Source organism: Gekko japonicus, unplaced genomic scaffold, assembly GCF_001447785.1.
Source record: "Gekko japonicus isolate JY-2015 unplaced genomic scaffold, Gekko_japonicus_V1.1 scaffold864, whole genome shotgun sequence".
Lineage (NCBI taxonomy): Eukaryota > Metazoa > Chordata > Lepidosauria > Squamata > Gekkonidae > Gekko > Gekko japonicus.
The window spans coordinates 229,765-246,329 of record NW_015166449.1 but is presented as its reverse complement, the minus strand read 5'-3'; the positions used below and the strand labels follow the sequence as shown (position 1 = coordinate 246,329).

The 16,565-nt window shown below is 49.6% G+C and overlaps 1 protein-coding gene across 1 annotated transcript in view; it reads left to right on the top strand.

The window, feature by feature from the left end:
- The window catches only part of ANKDD1A (ankyrin repeat and death domain containing 1A), a 34,290-nt gene that overhangs the window by 15,010 nt on the left and 2,715 nt on the right, over positions 1-16,565 (top strand). The window contains exons 6-14 of the mRNA XM_015412022.1: positions 2,154-2,252; positions 3,224-3,322; positions 5,418-5,516; positions 6,866-6,964; positions 8,215-8,313; positions 10,729-10,827; positions 13,108-13,203; positions 15,704-15,905; positions 16,365-16,496. Coding sequence (XP_015267508.1) covers positions 2,154-2,252; positions 3,224-3,322; positions 5,418-5,516; positions 6,866-6,964; positions 8,215-8,313; positions 10,729-10,827; positions 13,108-13,203; positions 15,704-15,905; positions 16,365-16,496 — 1,024 coding nt within the window. The remainder of the gene's footprint in view (positions 1-2,153; positions 2,253-3,223; positions 3,323-5,417; positions 5,517-6,865; positions 6,965-8,214; positions 8,314-10,728; positions 10,828-13,107; positions 13,204-15,703; positions 15,906-16,364; positions 16,497-16,565) is intronic.

Sequence of the window (16,565 nt, the reverse complement as noted above, 5' to 3'; positions counted from 1 at the left end):
AGCTCACGAACGCTCCTCCCCTCCCCCACGTTTTGTTAGTCTTTTTTTTTAATTAACAATTTTCACTTTGCAGCAAATAACAAGGAACGTAGAACCGATACAAACGGAGCCAAAGATTTTTTTTCAAGTTACAACCATTTTTTTAAACGATACAAACCCGATATTTAAAAATCAGTCATTGAGCTTCTAATTTAAAACACTGACAAACCGAAAAGTGAACTCAAAAATAAATCATCTTTTATATTGAAGATTACTTGGAAGAATCTCTTAAGTTTTGTTAGTCTTGAAGGTGCTCCTGGACTCTTGCTCTTTTCTACTGCTAAAGGTAAAGGTAAAGGTTCCCTTGCTCGAAAGCCAGTCGAATCCGACTCTAGGGTTGCGGTGCTCATCTCCGTTTCCAAGCCGAAGAGCCAGCGCTGTCCGAAGACGTTTCCGTGGTCATGTGGCCAGCATAACTAAACACCAAGGCGCACGGAATGCTGTTCCCTTCCCACCGAAGTGGTACCTATTTATCTACTTGCAATTCCTTGCTTTCGAACTGCTAGGTTGGCAGGAGCTGGAACTAGAGACGGGAGCTCACTCCATCATGTGGCACCTGGGCCTCGAACTGCTGAACTACCGACCTTCCACAGCCTGCAGTTCAGCGTCTTAACCACTTGAGCTACCGCAGCCTACTGCTACAGACAGACTTAACATGGTGATCCGTCTTTGGCACCTGCCAGTGCACATGTTCTGTGCCTCGCACCCCCTTCGCATGCCATCTCCCTGCCAACGTTCTGTCTGTCTGCACCACCCACATGCTCTTTGTCTAGCTATGCTGTCTCGTGTGTACAGCTGGGGGCACGGATCGTGGCGTGCTTGCAAACAAGCAGGGGGAGGAAAGGTGTGCAAGTCAGGATCATTGAGGCGGCCCCCCCCAGAAGCTCAGGGCCCCAGCAGCTGCCCTTCCTCGGGGTCAGCTAACGCCAGCCCTGTCCCCTGGAAAGGTAGTCGGCCCGTCTTTCCCTCCGTCGTGCCAACCGTGGCGCCATGCTGAGTCCAGAGCCCGCTCGCGCTTCATTGGCAGCAGGCAAAAAGACCCAGCGGGCTGGCAGAGATGCCCTTCGTGGATGGGGAAAGGGCCCTCAAACACTTCCCAGAATCCTCTGCAGGGCTTCCGAGGCAGACCAGCAGAGGTTCTAAAGCATGTAGGAAGAGATCCCTGGAGCTAGAAAGTCTGAAAACAGTCAGTCTGGGTTTTCCCCAAGGTAGACAAAGCCCTAAATAAAGCAAGGGGCATGTGTTGTGATGTGTGAGTTCCATCGCAACGAAATAGCACCACCTCTGATGCAGTATTGAATGCCTTGCAGATGCAAAAGCAGTGTTCAGTATTGGCATGAGTGGAGGCAGGGTGGTTAGAGTGTCAGACTAGGGTTGGAGAGACCCCCGGTTCTTGAATCCCCGCTCTGCCTTGGAAGCTGGCTGGGTGACATGGGGGCAGTCCCAAGGTTCTCAGCCTTAACCCTACCTAACAGGGTGGTTATTGTACAAATCAAATGAAGAAGAAGACGACGACGAGTTGGGTTTATACCCCGCCCTTCACTCAGAGTCTCAGAGCAGCTTCCAATCTCCTTCCCTTCCCCTCCCCACAACAGGCACCCTGTAAGGTAGGTGGGGCCGAGAGAGCTCTTTCGAGGACTGCCCTTGAGAGAACAGCTCTGAGAGAACTTGTGACTGACCCAAGGTCACCCAGCTGGCTGCATGTGGAGGAGTGGGGACTCAAACCCGGTTCTCCCAGATTAGAGTCCACTGCTCTTAACCACTACACTCAACTGAAGAAGGGGAGACTGTTGTGAGCCACCGTGGATACCCACCGGGAAGAAAAGAGGGGTTGGGATCAATGTTCCCTCTAAGCTGTGAGCAAAACTTCTACTTTGTGAGCTACCGGCATTAAAGCTGGGAGCGGGCGATTCGGCTTCTGCATAGATTAGTTTGCTCTGGAGCCCTCCTTCCTGAGCTGAGACAAAAATGTGTGAGCCGGAGGCTAAAAAACTGTGAGCTAGCTCGCACTAACTCAGCTTAGAGGGAACACTGGTCAGGATGTAAGGAAATAAATTATCTCCCCCCCCCTTTCATCTTGCATGTACGTTGGGATTGCTTCCTGCCCTTAAAAGATGGACAGAACCGCATTCCACCTGGCTGCAGAAGGCGGACACTTGGATGTGGTGGAGTTCCTGATTGGCTGTGGCTGCAATTACAGCATCAAGGACAAGGTACGGAAAGAACGGAGGTTGTTCCGCTCCTCTTGGAAATGTTGAGCTCTCTGGATCTGCTGCCTTCACATCCTCGTCAGATCCAACACAGGGAGCCTTGATTCTAAAAAGCTCAGACACCCCTCCCCAAACATCTTGTTGGTCTCTGTGATGTTCCTGAATCGAATCTAGCTTTTTTGCTACAGACCAACATGGCTACTTTGAAATGGCCTTTGCATAGTTCTTCCTCCCACTAGGCTGGCCCTTGGAAGGAGACCCCCAAGCAAGGCTCCCTCTAAGCTGTGGAGTCCTGTGAGCAAAAATTCTGCTTTGTGAGCTACTGGCATCAAAGTTGTGAGCGAGCGATTGGGCCGCTGCATAGAATAGTTTTTCTTTGAGGCTGTCCTTCCCGAGCTGAGACAAAAAGGTGTGAGCCGGAGGCTAAAAACTGTGAACTCGCTCACACTAACTCAGCTTAGAGGGAACACTGCCCCCAAGTGCCCGACCTCCACCACTACCCCAGCTCCTGACTGGCAGTTCTCTATTTTGTGGCTGGGGGGGCAAAAAGTTTTTTCCTGGTGGGGCTGAAAGTGCAGAAAGAAAAGCCAGCAGAAAGCTGTTACCAGGATAAATCTCTGAGTTGCAAGCTGTCAACCACTTTAGATGACAGTTCTCAGCTACTGCAAGTTCATCACTTCTGCCAGCCTAAGCAACAATTCTGAGAACAAGCTGGCAGGTGGGGGTGATGACTTCTGCAGTCAAGAAAGCTTGCACGTAGGCAGAAAAACTATCTTCAGGGAGAGCAGTTTCTTGACACAGAGTTAGAAGGTATCCTAGAGGTCACCTACTCCAACCCCCGCGCTCAGTGCGGGAATTAGTCAACTACAGCACCCCGCTCTGCTTAGAGCGCATGCCTTTAAAAATGTTTTAAAATGATTGGGGGGGGAAAGCCCCACCATAGCGATGGGCCTGGGTGTCACGTTGGTTTGCAGGAGAAGAATACGGCCCTCCACGTAGCTGCGAAGAACGGCCATACAGGGGTTGTCCAGAAGCTCGTAGAAGTCGGGATGAACCTTGACGAGAATAACATGGTGAGTAACCATCAAGAATTTTTGGTTCCTCCTCCCCCCCCTTTTTGGGGAACATCGGCTGCTTTCTTTCCTGATCCAGGAATGGAGCCATCTCACTGCCAAAGGAGGGTGTGAGATGGAAATCCGACCTTGTTTCCTGTGAGATGCCCTCGCTATAACCCTCACCTCCCCGACCACCCACAGATGTCCCACCATCTCTTCCTCCCACTCAAACTTCTGAAATGAATTGATTTGTGTCTTTATCTTGCTCTTTGTCGGAGGAGAGCAGAGCCGTTTGCATGGTTACTCACCCCCTCCCCTGTTGTCCTCACAACAGCCCTGCAAGGTAGGCTACGCTCAGAGTGATTGGTAGACCCAAGGTCACAGCCAGTGAGCTTCGTGGCACAGGGGGGATTTTAACTTTTGACTGCTTTTACCATCCCAGTCTTACCCTTAGAATCTCTAGCCTTGCTTTCTGAGCCTGAGGCTTTTTAAAAAATAAAACCTAGTTTATTGGGCTCAGAATTGCAAACTATCAATCAATCAACCTTTATTGGCATAAGATACAGAACATAAGACTCAATTTGCAGCAAACTCTCTATAGTTTGGCTAACAGAACCTGTTCTCCCCTAAATTTAGGGATTGTTTCAAATGCAAAACTTCCAGCTGTGTATCTTTATCAATTTATAGCTCCAAATTTGCGCAGAGCCATCTCCTTGGCCAGATTTAATGTTCTTCCTTCTGCTCTTCTCTCTGGCAGATTCCAGGGGACCCCCTCCTCCAGCAGGGGCTGTCCTTGTAAGAAGGACTGTGTTGAAACTGTCCCCCATGTTCTCCTTCAATGTCCCTTTTATTTGGTGCCGTGCCAGGATCTTTTGTACCCTATATTAGCTCAATTCTCAGAGATTCCAGACGATTTTAAGGTTCTGTTTTTGCTTGATAATCTAGATACGGAAATAACAGAAAGAGTAGCAAGGTTTCTTCTTAGTGCTATGGCTATACGTTCTGATAAGTAACCACTAGGTTTTTCTGTTTTTATGCTGTTTTCCTGCACCGTAGCTCCCATTTTACCCTATATTGATTTGTATTTTCCGATCTATATTTAACCTGATCTCCTATTGTATGCATATACATATGCCAATAAAGGCTTGTCAAAGTCAAAGTTTACCATCCCAGTGCCTTATGATTCTTCGTTTGGGAGGCTGCCACCCGAATGGTCTGGAGGTCATATGCAATGCTCCCTCTAAGCTGTGGAGTCTTGTGAGCAAAGATTCTACTTTGTGAGCTACTGGCATTAAAGTTGTGAGCGAGCGATGTGGCTACTGTATAAATTAGTTTGCTCCGGGGCCATCCTTCCTGAGCTAAGAGAAGAATCTGTGAACCAGAGGCTAAACAACTGTGAGCTAGCTCACACTAACTCAGCTTAGAGGGAACACTGGTCATATGGCTGTGAGGTGTAATGGTCAGAGTATCAAGCTAGGATCTGGGAGACCTCGTTTTGAGCTCCCGCCGTGGAAGACTGCTGGGTGACTTTGGGCCTGTCGCTCTCCCTCTGCCCAACCTACCTCACCTGGACACACGAAGTTGCCTTCTACTGAATCACACCCTTGGTCCATCGAGGTCGGAATTGCCTACTCAGGCTGGCAGCCGCTCTGCAGGGTCCCGGGCCTTTCATATCACCTCCTGCCTGCTCCGTTCAACTTGAGATGCCGTTTTAATAAGATATGCCGATAAAGGTTTGATTGATTGAACTGGAGATGGCGGGGATTGAACCTGGGACCTTCTACATGCCAAGCAGGGGCTCTGCCACTGAGCCACGGCCCCTCCCCAACCGCCTCCCTTTCCAACAGCCTTCTCGATTGCCCATTTTCCTCTCTTCTTCTGGCCAATCCCTTCTTTTTAAATGATTTGGTTCTCTTTTTCCCGCTCTGGTGTCTCTTACTTCCTTGGTAGTGGTGGTGGGGGTGGGGTTAAAACAATAACGGCTGTGAGATTTCTAACCCCTCACCATTACAGGCTTTTTAATGTGGGGGGGGGGGGCGTACGGCACTATTCAGTATATTATTTCCTCTGAGCGAAACAAAGCATCTAAATGTTTCTTCCCCTGTCTTCCCAGGAAGGGCTGACCTCGCTGCACTTGGCTGCCGAAGGTGGACATCTCGACAGCGTGAAGCTGCTCTTGGGGGCAGGGTGTGACGTTAATGCCCAAACGCAGGTAGACCAGCAAAATTTAATCTAACACCAAACTACTATATCTAACTAGCTGCCTTGGGGTTTCCGTGATCTGAGTATCACCATAAAAAAACTGGCTACTTGGTGGGTAATCTTGGGATTTCTATCAGATAGAAGGAACTCGAGTCTAGCTTTTTCGGAGAATTTAGTGTCAAAAATCGGCTCCCCCCCCACACCAGTGTGGCTGAGGGCCACAGAGTTATGGAAGAGTGATTCTTTTTTAATTCCCCCCTGTGCCATTGCCTTGATCAAAGCTAGCCTTTCTGCAACTGCATTTAGTCCTGGTAGGGGAAAAAAGACAGGCATCTGTATTGTGCCTGTCTTCTTCCCCTTAGAAACTGCAGAGGAGAGTTTTGATCAGGGTAACGGTGAATACCTTACCAGCCTGAGGAAGAAAAAAGATGGGTACTATAAAACGTAAAACACCAACCCTAGGAAGAAAAAAGATGGGGATTATAAACTGAGAGCCAGTTTGGTGTAGTGGTTAAGTAAAAAGGTAAAGGTTCCCTTGCTCGAAAGCCAGTCGCATCGGACTCTAGAGTTGCGGTGCTCATCTCCGTTTCAAAGCCGAAGAGCCAGCGCTGTCCGGCATGACTAAACACCAAGGCTCACAGAACGCTGTTACCTTCCCACTGAAGTGGTACCTATTTACCTACTTGCAATGTCTTGCTTTCGAACTGCTAGGTTGGCAGGAGCTGGAACTAGAGACGGGAGCTCACTCCGTCATGCAGCACACTCGGGTCTCAAACTGCTGAACTACCGACCTTCCACAGCGTGCAGTTCAGCATCTTAACCACTTGAGCCACTGCAGCTGCTTAAGTGGTTAAGTGCGCGGACTCAAATCTGGGAGAACCAGGTTTGATTCCCCATGCTTCCACTTGCACCTGGCTGGATGACCTTGGGCAAGCCGTAGTTCTGATAAGAGCTGTTCTTAAAAAAGAGCAGTTTCTGTCAAGAGCTCTCTCAGCCCCACCTACCTCACAGGGTGTCTGTTGTGGGGAGGGGAAGGGAAAGGAGTTTGTAAGCCGCTCTGAGACACCTTTGGGTAGTGAAGGGTGGGGTATAAATCCAATCTCTTCTTCTTCTCTTCATTAGGCCGGTCTCTCCCCCCACCCCAAGGTTAAATGCAGCCAGAGTGGAAGGCAGGGTACAGTTTTGTTCAGGGAAACAGTGCTAGGAAAGACAGGTTAAAAACTGTTTCCCCAACATCTCAGTCTCATTCCTTCCTTGAGGGATGCACGGCTGCTTTCTGAGACATAATTACTGGTTAATGGGGAGGGAAGCACGGAATATCTTACCCTGGATTAATGCCAGTCTGTTCCCTTCGCTCAGAAAAAGATGACCTGCCTCCACTACGCCGTGCTGAATGGCTCTGAAGACATGGTCAGGGTCCTGATGGATGCCGGAATCCAGACCGACGCACTGAATTACGTAAGAGACTTATTTTAGCATGGGTTTCCCCCCCACCCACATCTAGAGCACCTTTGCACTTCCAAGCGGACGAGAAAGGGATAAAGAATCCATTACCGATTCAAACGAGGCCTCCCTTTTAGCACTTGTAGTGCAACTCAAGCGTGGTTGAAGTGAGCTATGGCAGAGCTGCTTAGTTCAAATGGGAAATTGAGCTCTCCATCCGCCCCACCCACCCCCATATTTATTTATTTATACTTACTTAAGCTGCGGTGGCTCAAGTGGTTAAGACGCTGAACTGCAGGCTGTGGAAGGTCGGTAGTTCAGCAGTTCAAGACCCGAGTGTGCCGCATGATGGAGTGAGCTCCCGTCTCTAGTTCCAGCTCCTGCCAGCCTAGCAGTTTGAAAGCAAGAAATTGCAAGTAGATAAATAGGTACCGCTTTGGTGGGAAGGGAACAGTGTTCCGTGCGCCTTGGTGTTTAGTCATGCCGGCCACATGACCACGGAAACATCTTCGGACAGCGCTGGCTCTTTGGCTTTGAAACGGAGATGAGCACCGCAACCCTAGAGTCGGATTTGACTGGCTTTCGAGCAAGGGAACCTTTACCTTTACCTTTTAATTTATAATCCACCTTTCTCATTGAGACCCAGGGCAGATTCCTGAATTAAATAGAACCAAAAATAGCATAATTCATGCAACGAACTCTGCAATTAAAGCTGCTCAGTCTGTGCCTTAAACAATGCAAACTGAAAACTGGGTCACCAGACTAGGAAACAGGGCAGTGAAGTGGACATGGTAATGCAACAGATGACACGAGAATAGAAGCTAGAATTTTTGCGGATCTCAAAGGTAGAATCCTGTTCACTTTAGGAGAGTGCTCTCCTGTAAGATACGGTCGAACTCAGTGCAATGAAAGAACGGGCAGGATCGCACAAGCGTGTTTTGCAACAGCAGTGCTTTCCTCTGGCGCTGAACGTTCCTCTGGTGAACAAGCCAGTCACATAAGATGAAGGTTCTTTGTCCCCGAGGAATTGGCAGGATGGATTTGCCGGATCCAGCCCCATATGTTAGCGGTTCCTGCTGCCAGAGCTCAGAGCCCTGCAACCAGTTTCCAGTGCCAAACTATCACTCGGCAACACGGGAAGCAAAGAAGAATGCTTCTGTGCATGTACAGAGCGATTTCCCCCCCTGCTCTGCAGGATGTCATGTGTGAAGCAGGACTTTCCCCTCAGCGTTCAACACCGGTATTCCTGTCGCTTTCCTCTGCAGCAAAATGCATCAGCTATGCACACCGCGGTGCTACACAACCACCCAGCCATAGTAAAACTTCTCATCGATGCTGAATGTGACCTGGACATCCCTGATTATGTAAGACCTTTAATTAACTTACTCGTTTACCTGTACGGTCCAATGTTCCCTCTAAGTTGTAGAGTCTTGTGAGCAAAAATTCTACTTTGTGAGCTACTGGCATTAAAGTTGTGAGTGAGCGATTTGGCTACTGCATAAATTAGTCTGCTCTGGAGCCTTCCTTCCTGAGCTAAGACAAAAATGTGTGAGCTGGAGGCTAAAAAACTGTGAGCTAGCTCGCACTAACTCAGCTTAGAGGGAACACTGCTTATACCCCTCTTTTCTCCCCAGTGGGGACCCAAAGTGCTTTACAACATTGTTTGGTGTCGTGGTTAGGAGTGGAAACTCTAATCTGGACGAACCGGGTTTGATTCCCCACCCCACTCCTCCACATGCAGCTGCTGGTGTGACCTTGGGTCAGTCACAAGTTCTCTCAGAGCTGTTCTCTCAGGAGCAGTTCTCAAAAAAGCTCTCTCAGCCCCACCTACCTCACAGGATGTTTGTTGTGGGGAGGGGAAGGGAAAGGGATTGTAAGCTGCTCTGAGACTCTTTCGGGTAGTGAAGGGTGGGGTCGTGAAGGGCGGGGTATAAATCCAATCCCTTCTTCTTGTTCTTCTCCTTAATTTTCCCTCACAACAACCTTGTGAGGTAGGTTAGGCAGAGAGAGAGAGAGAGAGAAAATGCAGCTAGCCAAGGTCACCCAGCAAGTCTTTCTTCACCCAAAGAGTGAAGAACATGGAATTCATGGCCACAGGAGGTGGCGGCAGCTACAAGCATGGACAGCTTCAAGAGAGAATTGGATAAGCATATGAAGCAGAGGTCCATCAGTGGCTATTAGCCACAAGGTATAGATAGGGGCTCTGGGGCAAGTGATGCCCTGTCGTCTTGGTGCTTGGGGGGGCAACAGTGGGAGGGCTCCTAGTGTCCTGGCCCCACTGCTGGACCTCCTGATGGCACCTGGTATTTTTGGCCACTGTGTGACACAGAGTGTTGGACTGGATGGGCCACTGGCCTGATCCAACCTTGGCATCTCTTATGTTCTTTGTAACTCCTCCTACAGCTTTATCTAATCTATGTCGTTTGTCCGTGGTCATTATTAAAGGTCTCTCCACGCATTCTCAAATTAGCTGATTGACTTGACCCTGATATTCCTTGGAGGTCTCCCATCCAAATACTAGTCAGGGTCGACCCTGCTTAGCTTACAAGACCTGATGAGTTGTGGCTAGCGTGGACCATCCCGCTCAGGACACGTCTACTTGTTAGCTTAAGAACTGGCTGCTTCCCTGCTTCTAATGTATTTGAAGAAAGTTTTATTGTTGGTCTTTATGTTTTTTGCAACATGCTCCTCATACTCCCTTTTTGCCTGCCTGATCACAGATTTCCATTTTATTTGCCACAGCCTGTGTTCCCTTTTATCACCCTGAGACTAGCTTTCCACGGCTTAAAGGAATCCTTCTTACCTTTTACAGCTTCAATTACTTTGTTTGTTAACCATGCAAGCCTTTTTCTTTACCTATTTGTGCCTTTCCTAACCTGCAGTATACAGGGGCCATTTCGTAGAAAAAGAGGTGCAGGAGCTCATTAGCATAACTCATTAGCATAACTTATTTGCATGTGCCGCACCCCCTGACATCACCGGAAGTGTGGCAGAAGGCAACACCTACCGCTCAGGGTTGTTGTGTCGCTAGCTATTGGCGGGGGGGGACGTGCAGATCTGTCCTCGCAGAGGAGGGAGAGCTTGTACCTGAATAAAACTTGCTCTGAAAGGTACCACTGGACTGTTTGGGATTGCTAGCTATGGGGGGGGCTCTGGAGCTTACCTGGCTGCTTCTTGATCCTTGTGGCCCGACTGAGGGCTGCTGGGAGCAGGGGGTGGGGCTTGTTGCATCTGCCCACCCCCTGGGCTCCTTACTGCCGGAGCTCCGCTCCTGTGCGCTCCTGCAGGAAATGACCCCTGGCGATATGTATTTTTTTCTGAGCTTCTAGGATTGTAGTTTTAAATAGTCTCCAACTTTCCCCAATGGTTTTGACCCTTTCTACTTTTCCTTTCAGTTTCCTCCTCACATGTCTCCTTATTTCAGAGAAGTTACCCCTTTTCAAGTTAAAAGTGGTTGTGTCGGTCTTTTTGAGCAACTCCCTATTTATATAAACGTTGAAGTCAATAAAATTATGGTCACTGTTCCCAAGCGGTGCAATCACTTCTACATCTCTCACCAGGTCTTCGGCATTATTTAGGACCAAGTCCAGGATCGCTTCCCCCGTGGTAGGTTCTGTGACCATCTGCTCCATAGCACAGTCACTGAGAGTGTCTAGAAACTCAGTCTCTTTCCTTTTTAAAGAACAACAGCCACCACTTTAATTAAAGACATACCTGTACTCTGTCTTAAGCTCACCCCTTACGTATGATAACAAATCTTGCTTTCCGTTCGTACCCAGAGGCAGCAAAGTCCTCTTCATATTGCAGCAGAACACGGAAGGCAGGACATCACCGAAATGATCCTTATCGCCGGGGTGAACTTAAAGCGAACAGATAAGGTAAATTAGTCCGGTCGCAGAAAATCCTCGTAACAAGAGTTCTGTGTGCGTGTGTGCGTGCGGGAAATCACCTGCTTCGACATCCCCATCTCCATGCCGGCTGTTTACTGGAAAGACTTTGAATGCAAACTTTTGGGTGTGTCAGACACGCAGGGGGAAGCTGTTGTGTAGGAACTTGGCGGACGCTCGATGGGTCTCGGCACCAACGGCCACTGAATATACGAGGAGGCGCCAGCCGAAAGAATTGTGTTTGAGGCAGTAGCGCAGGGGGGGTTGCCCTTGTTGAGCCTGCAGGGCCTTCTGGGAGTCTAGCACGGGATTGTGGGAGCCATGACAAAACGGCTGCCAGTTTGGTGTACAGGTTAAGTGTTCGGACTCTAATCTGGGAGAACCGGGTTTGATTCCCCGCTCCTCCACTTGCAGCTGCTGGTGTGACCTTGGGCAAGCCATAGTTCTGGCACAGCTGTTCTCTCAAGGGCAGTTCTCAAGAGAGCTCTCTCAGCCCCGCCGACCTCACAGGGTGTCTGTTGTGGGGAGGGGAAGGGAAAGGGGATTGTAAGCTGAGTGAAGGGCGGGGTATCAATCCAATCTCTTCTTCTTTTGCCACGGGAGGTGGATGAGGAGGAGGAGGTTGGATGTATACCCTGCCCTTCACTACCCAAAGGTGTCTCAGAGCGGCTTACAAACTCCTTTCCCTTCCCCTCCCCACAACAGACGCCCTGTGAGGTAGGCGGGGCTCAGAGAGCTCTTTCGAGGACTGCTCTTGAGAGAGCAGCTCTGACAGAACTACGGCTTGCCCAAGGTCATCCATCAGGTGCAAGTGGAGGAGTGGGGAATCAAACCCGGTTCTCCCAGATTAGAGTCCGCACACTTCACTACTACACCAAAGCTTCTTATGGAGCAAGGTTATGTAGAATTCTAATAGTTAGGTTGGAGTCTAGGAGCCACTTAGAGACCAGCCAGACTTTGAGGGTATGAGCTTTTATGCGTCAAAGCGGTCTTTGTCAAGATACCTACGAAAGGGAACTTTCACTGTCTGATGATACCTGACGAAGGGGGCTTTGATTCTTGAAAGCTTATTCCTCCCAAAATCTTGTCGGTCCTTAAGTTGCTCCTGGACTCCAATCTAGCTGTTCGTATAGCAACAGAAGAAGAAGAGATTGGATTTATACCCCGCCCTTCACTCGGCGTTTCAGAGCGGCTTACAGCCCCCTTCCTCTCCCCATGACAGACACCCTGTGAGGTAGGTGGGGCCGAGAGAGCTCTTTTGAAGACTACTCCGGAGAGAACTTGTGACTGATCCTAGGTCACCCAGCAGCTGCATGTGGAGGAGCAGGGAATCAAGCCCGGTTCTCCCAGATTAGAGTCCACACTCCTAACCACTACACCAGATTGGCAGGAGATCTGAGGAACAGTGCAGCTAGACTAGGATGACAGAATCAGGAGACAGTGTGAACAAGAAATTGCCTAGGTGGCTGGAATAACAAAGGTAGAAGAGAATGCAGTGAAAGCAGGGTAATAGCTAGAATAATCATTGCAGAAGACCACAACTCTGTTCTTTACAAAGGCTCTTCCAGTTTGGTGTAGTGGTTAAGTGCGCGGACTCTAATCTGGGAGAACCGGGTTTGATTCCCCACTCCTCCACTTGCACCTGCTGGATGACCTTGGGCAAGCCATAGTTCTGATAAGAGCTGTCCTTGAAAAAGAGTAGTTTCTGTCAGAGCTCTCTCAGCCCCCCCTGCCTCACAGGGTGTTTCTTGTGGGGAGGGGAAGGGAAAGGAGTTTGCAAGCCGCTCTGAGACTCCAAGTGAAGGGCAGGGTATAAATCCAATCTCTTCTTCTTCTTCCATTCTCCTACCATCTTGATCCCTTTATAAAAATGCCTTCCTGGACATTTCTCTTTCGCATGTTCTGTGGAGTGACAGAAGTGTGGGAACCTTCCTGACCTCCTCCAGGCAGGCCGTTCCACAGGGTGGGGGCAACCACTGAAAATGCCCATGAACAGACAGCTTTGCCATTTGTACGGGGCCACCTTTAGAAGGCCCCGCTCTGGTGAGCGAAGATGTTGCAGCAGGATGTAGCAGGAGGGGTGGTTTCACACGAAACTGCTAACCAGAACCTTGAATTTGATAACTGATCAGTGAGCAGTGGAGAGTCTTCAGAACAGGTGCGGCATTGCATGTTTTGCCTGACTTTCAGTACTAACAAATTGGAGCTTCCAAGTGTTCTTGAAGGGCTTGTGTGATTGTGGCGTTGATTTCCCTCTGCTTCTGGTTCTAGCAAGGGAAGACATCCCTGGATATCGCTGCGCGTGGCAACCACATCAACCTGGCCGATATGATCATCAAAGCAGACAGGTTTTATAAATGGGAGAAGGTGGGTGATATTCCGAAGCGTTCAGTCTCTTTCAGAATATTCCTTATAGGAAGTTAAGGTATATACAACAGCCGTATAGGTGTCCATTGAGCAAGGGCTGAAAACTTCTTAGAATATCCACAAAGCTGCCTGAAGGGGGAAAATGATTGGCTATGGAATGTAAATAAACTGCGCTCATATCCATGAAGAAAGAGAAAGGTCAGTCTGGCCATGTGAGATAGGAGAAGAAGAGATTGGATGTATACCCCGCCCTTCACTCGGAGTCTCAGAGCGGCTTACAAACTCCTTTGCCTTCCCCTCCCCACAACAGACACCCGGTGAGCAATGCTCCCTCTAAGCTGTGGAGTCTTGTGAGCAAAAAATCTACTTTGTGAGCTCCTGGCATTAAAGTTGTGAGCGAGCGATTTGGGTACTGCATAAATTAGTTTGCTCTGGAGCCATTCTTCCTGAGCTACGAAAAAAATGCTTGAGCGAGAGGCTAAAAAACTGTGAGCTAGCTCACACTAACTCAGCTTAGAGGGAACACTGCCTGTGAGGTAGGTGGGGCTGGGGGAGCTCTTTCGAGAACTGCTCTTTCAAGAACAGCTCTGACAGAACTATGGCTTGCCCAAGGTCTTCCAGCAGCTGCGAGTGGAGGCGTGGGGAATCAAACCCAGTTCTCCCAGATTAGAGTCCGCGCACTTAACCACTACACCAAACTGCTCCGAGCAGAATGAAGCTGGAGAAAGACGTACGGGCGAGAGTTCAGTGTAGCAAAGGACTGTGGGAAACAAGATTGGGAGAAGGAAGGGCCAAGGAGAAAGGGTAACTTTGACAAGAAGGTGGAACAGCAGCAGCGATGCTAGAGAGCCTGTGGTGAGTGAGGTGGAGGAGACAGGAAGTGAGGGCCAAAAAAGATGGGAAGTTTGGATTGACCTCACACAGAAGCCAGGGATACTAGAGTCTTTGGCAAACCGAAGATTTGGAGGCTGGAGAACAGGAGGGGCTGCAGCTCAGTGGTAGAACGTCTGCTCGGCATGCAGAAGGTCCCAGGTTTGATCCCCGGCATCTCCAGTTGAAAGGACCAGGCAGTAGGTGATGTGAAAGACCTCTGCCTGAGGCCCTGGAGAGCTGTAAAGAGGGGATGTGGCTCAGTGGTAGAGCATCTGCTCGGCATGCAGAAGGTGCCAGGTTCGATCCCCGGCATCTCCAGTTGAAAGGACCAGGCAGTAGGTGATGTGAAAGACCTCTGCCTGAGGCCCTGGAGAGCTGTAAAGAGGGGCTGTGGCTCAGTGGCAGAGCATCTGCTCGGCATGCAGAAGGTGCCAGGTTCGATCCCCAGCATCTCCAGTTGAAAGGGCCGGGCAGCAGGTGATGGGAAAGACCTCGGCCCGAGACCCTGGAGAGCGGCTGTCAGTCTGATGTTGATGGACCAAGGGTCTGATTCAGTAGAAGGCAGCTTCATGTTTCCAGGTGAGGTAGGTGTCAGCTAGCTGCCATTATGTCTAGTGTACATGGTATTCCCTGTGCAAGCTGTAACACCCATCCCCCCCCCTGTGTGTCCTCTTGCTTCATTGTATTGCATGTGTAGCTTTGCAGAAACTGGCCAAAGTCGAGCAGCTGGAGGTGGGAGTCGTGGTATTGCTTCGCTGTTATGGTTAGCTTGCCTGAGAACTGAACTTGTGTATAATGTAGGACTGTTATGTTCCCAAGGAATTGGGCGCGCGTTCGCTGTTCTATTCCCGCCAGAGGGAAAGGGGCTAATTGGCCCTTACCTGGTTCAAGTTCCTTTATTATGTAGTCCCAGTGTGATTGCAGTTATTCCTAACAATGTCCTTGTTCCTGATCGAACCATCGCTTTGAAATAAATTTTGCTTTACTTTTAAACGTGGATTTATTTTGAATGCTTGGGGATCTAACAGTAGGTAGGCCTGCGGAAGAGTGAGAGGCCCAAAGTCTCCAAGCGGTGGTCCTGCTTGAAGGTTAAGCAGTCCTCTACGGCAGGGGTTCAAAATTAGGCCTCCTAGATCCTAGCTTGACACTCTGACCATTACACCACACAGTCGCGTGACCTCCAGATCGGTTGTGTGGCAGCCCCCCCAAAACGGAAAATCATAAGAGCCAGTTTGGTGTCGTGGTTAAGTGCGTGGACTCTAATCTGGGAGAACCGGGTTTGATTCCCCACTCCTCCACTTGCACCTACTGGATGACCTTGGGCAAGCCATAGTTCGGTCAGAGCTGTCCTTGAAAAAAGAGCAGTTTCTGTCAGAGTTCTCTCAGCCCCACCCACCTCACAGTGTGCCTGTTGTGGGGAGGGAAAGGGAAAGGAGTTTGTAAGCCACTCTGAAACTTCTCTGCGTAGTGAAGGGCGGGGTATAAATCCAATCTCCTCTTCTTCTTCTTCTAAGTGGGAACAGAGATTGAGCTTTTACCAGTAGTAGGAAAGCGGTTTGCAAACAGTAAAAAAAAAACGACTTTGGGAAGGGGAAAAAAAAAGAAACACATCTTGAAATGTTTGCAGGATAACCTGAACAGCGACTCGGACTCCTGGGTAGCCAAGCACTTAACCTTCAAGCAGGACCACCGCTTGGAGACGCAACACATCCGCTCAGTCCTGTGGAGGCTCGCGACCAAATACCTCCGTCCCGGCGAGTGGAAGAAGTTGGCGCATTATTGGAAGTTCACCGAGGCCCACATCCGAGCCATTGAACACCAGTGGGCAGGTAAGCTGGCCTGTGCGGAGTGCCTTCTCGCGAGGTCCGAGCGATTCCTCGGCACCTGGTTTGCCTCCAGAGCAGAGAGGGGAAGAATTCACTCGGTCCTTTACATCCGAGGGGCCTGGTGTCTCTCTGCAACCAGGATACATGAAAGAGTAACATTCGAATGGGATTCTACCAATGCTCCCTCTAAGCTGTGGAGTCTCGGGAGCAAAAATTCTACTTTGTGAGCGACTGGCATTAAAGTTTGGCATTAAAGCCAAAGCGATTTGGCTTCTGTATAAATTAGTTTCCTCTGAAGCCATCCTTCCTGAACTAAGGCAAAAATGTGTGAGCTGGAGGCTAAAAAACTGTGAGCTAGCTCACACTAACTCAGCTTAGAGGGAACACTGGATCCTACATTCTGATTCGTCTGACCTAATACCAGATGTAACATTTATAAGGGGTTTTGGTTCGTGTCCCCAGGAACCAAAAGTTACAGGGAACACGGCCATAGGATGCTGCTGATATGGCTTCACGGAGTGATCATGGCCGGTGACAACCCAACCAAAGGACTCTACGAAGGCCTCGTAGGAATTGGGAGGCGAGATTTGGCAGGTAAGGCGCCACCTTGCTTTGGTTAAGCCCCCTTGAACGATCCCGCCCACACCCACTGGCAATGTTTCC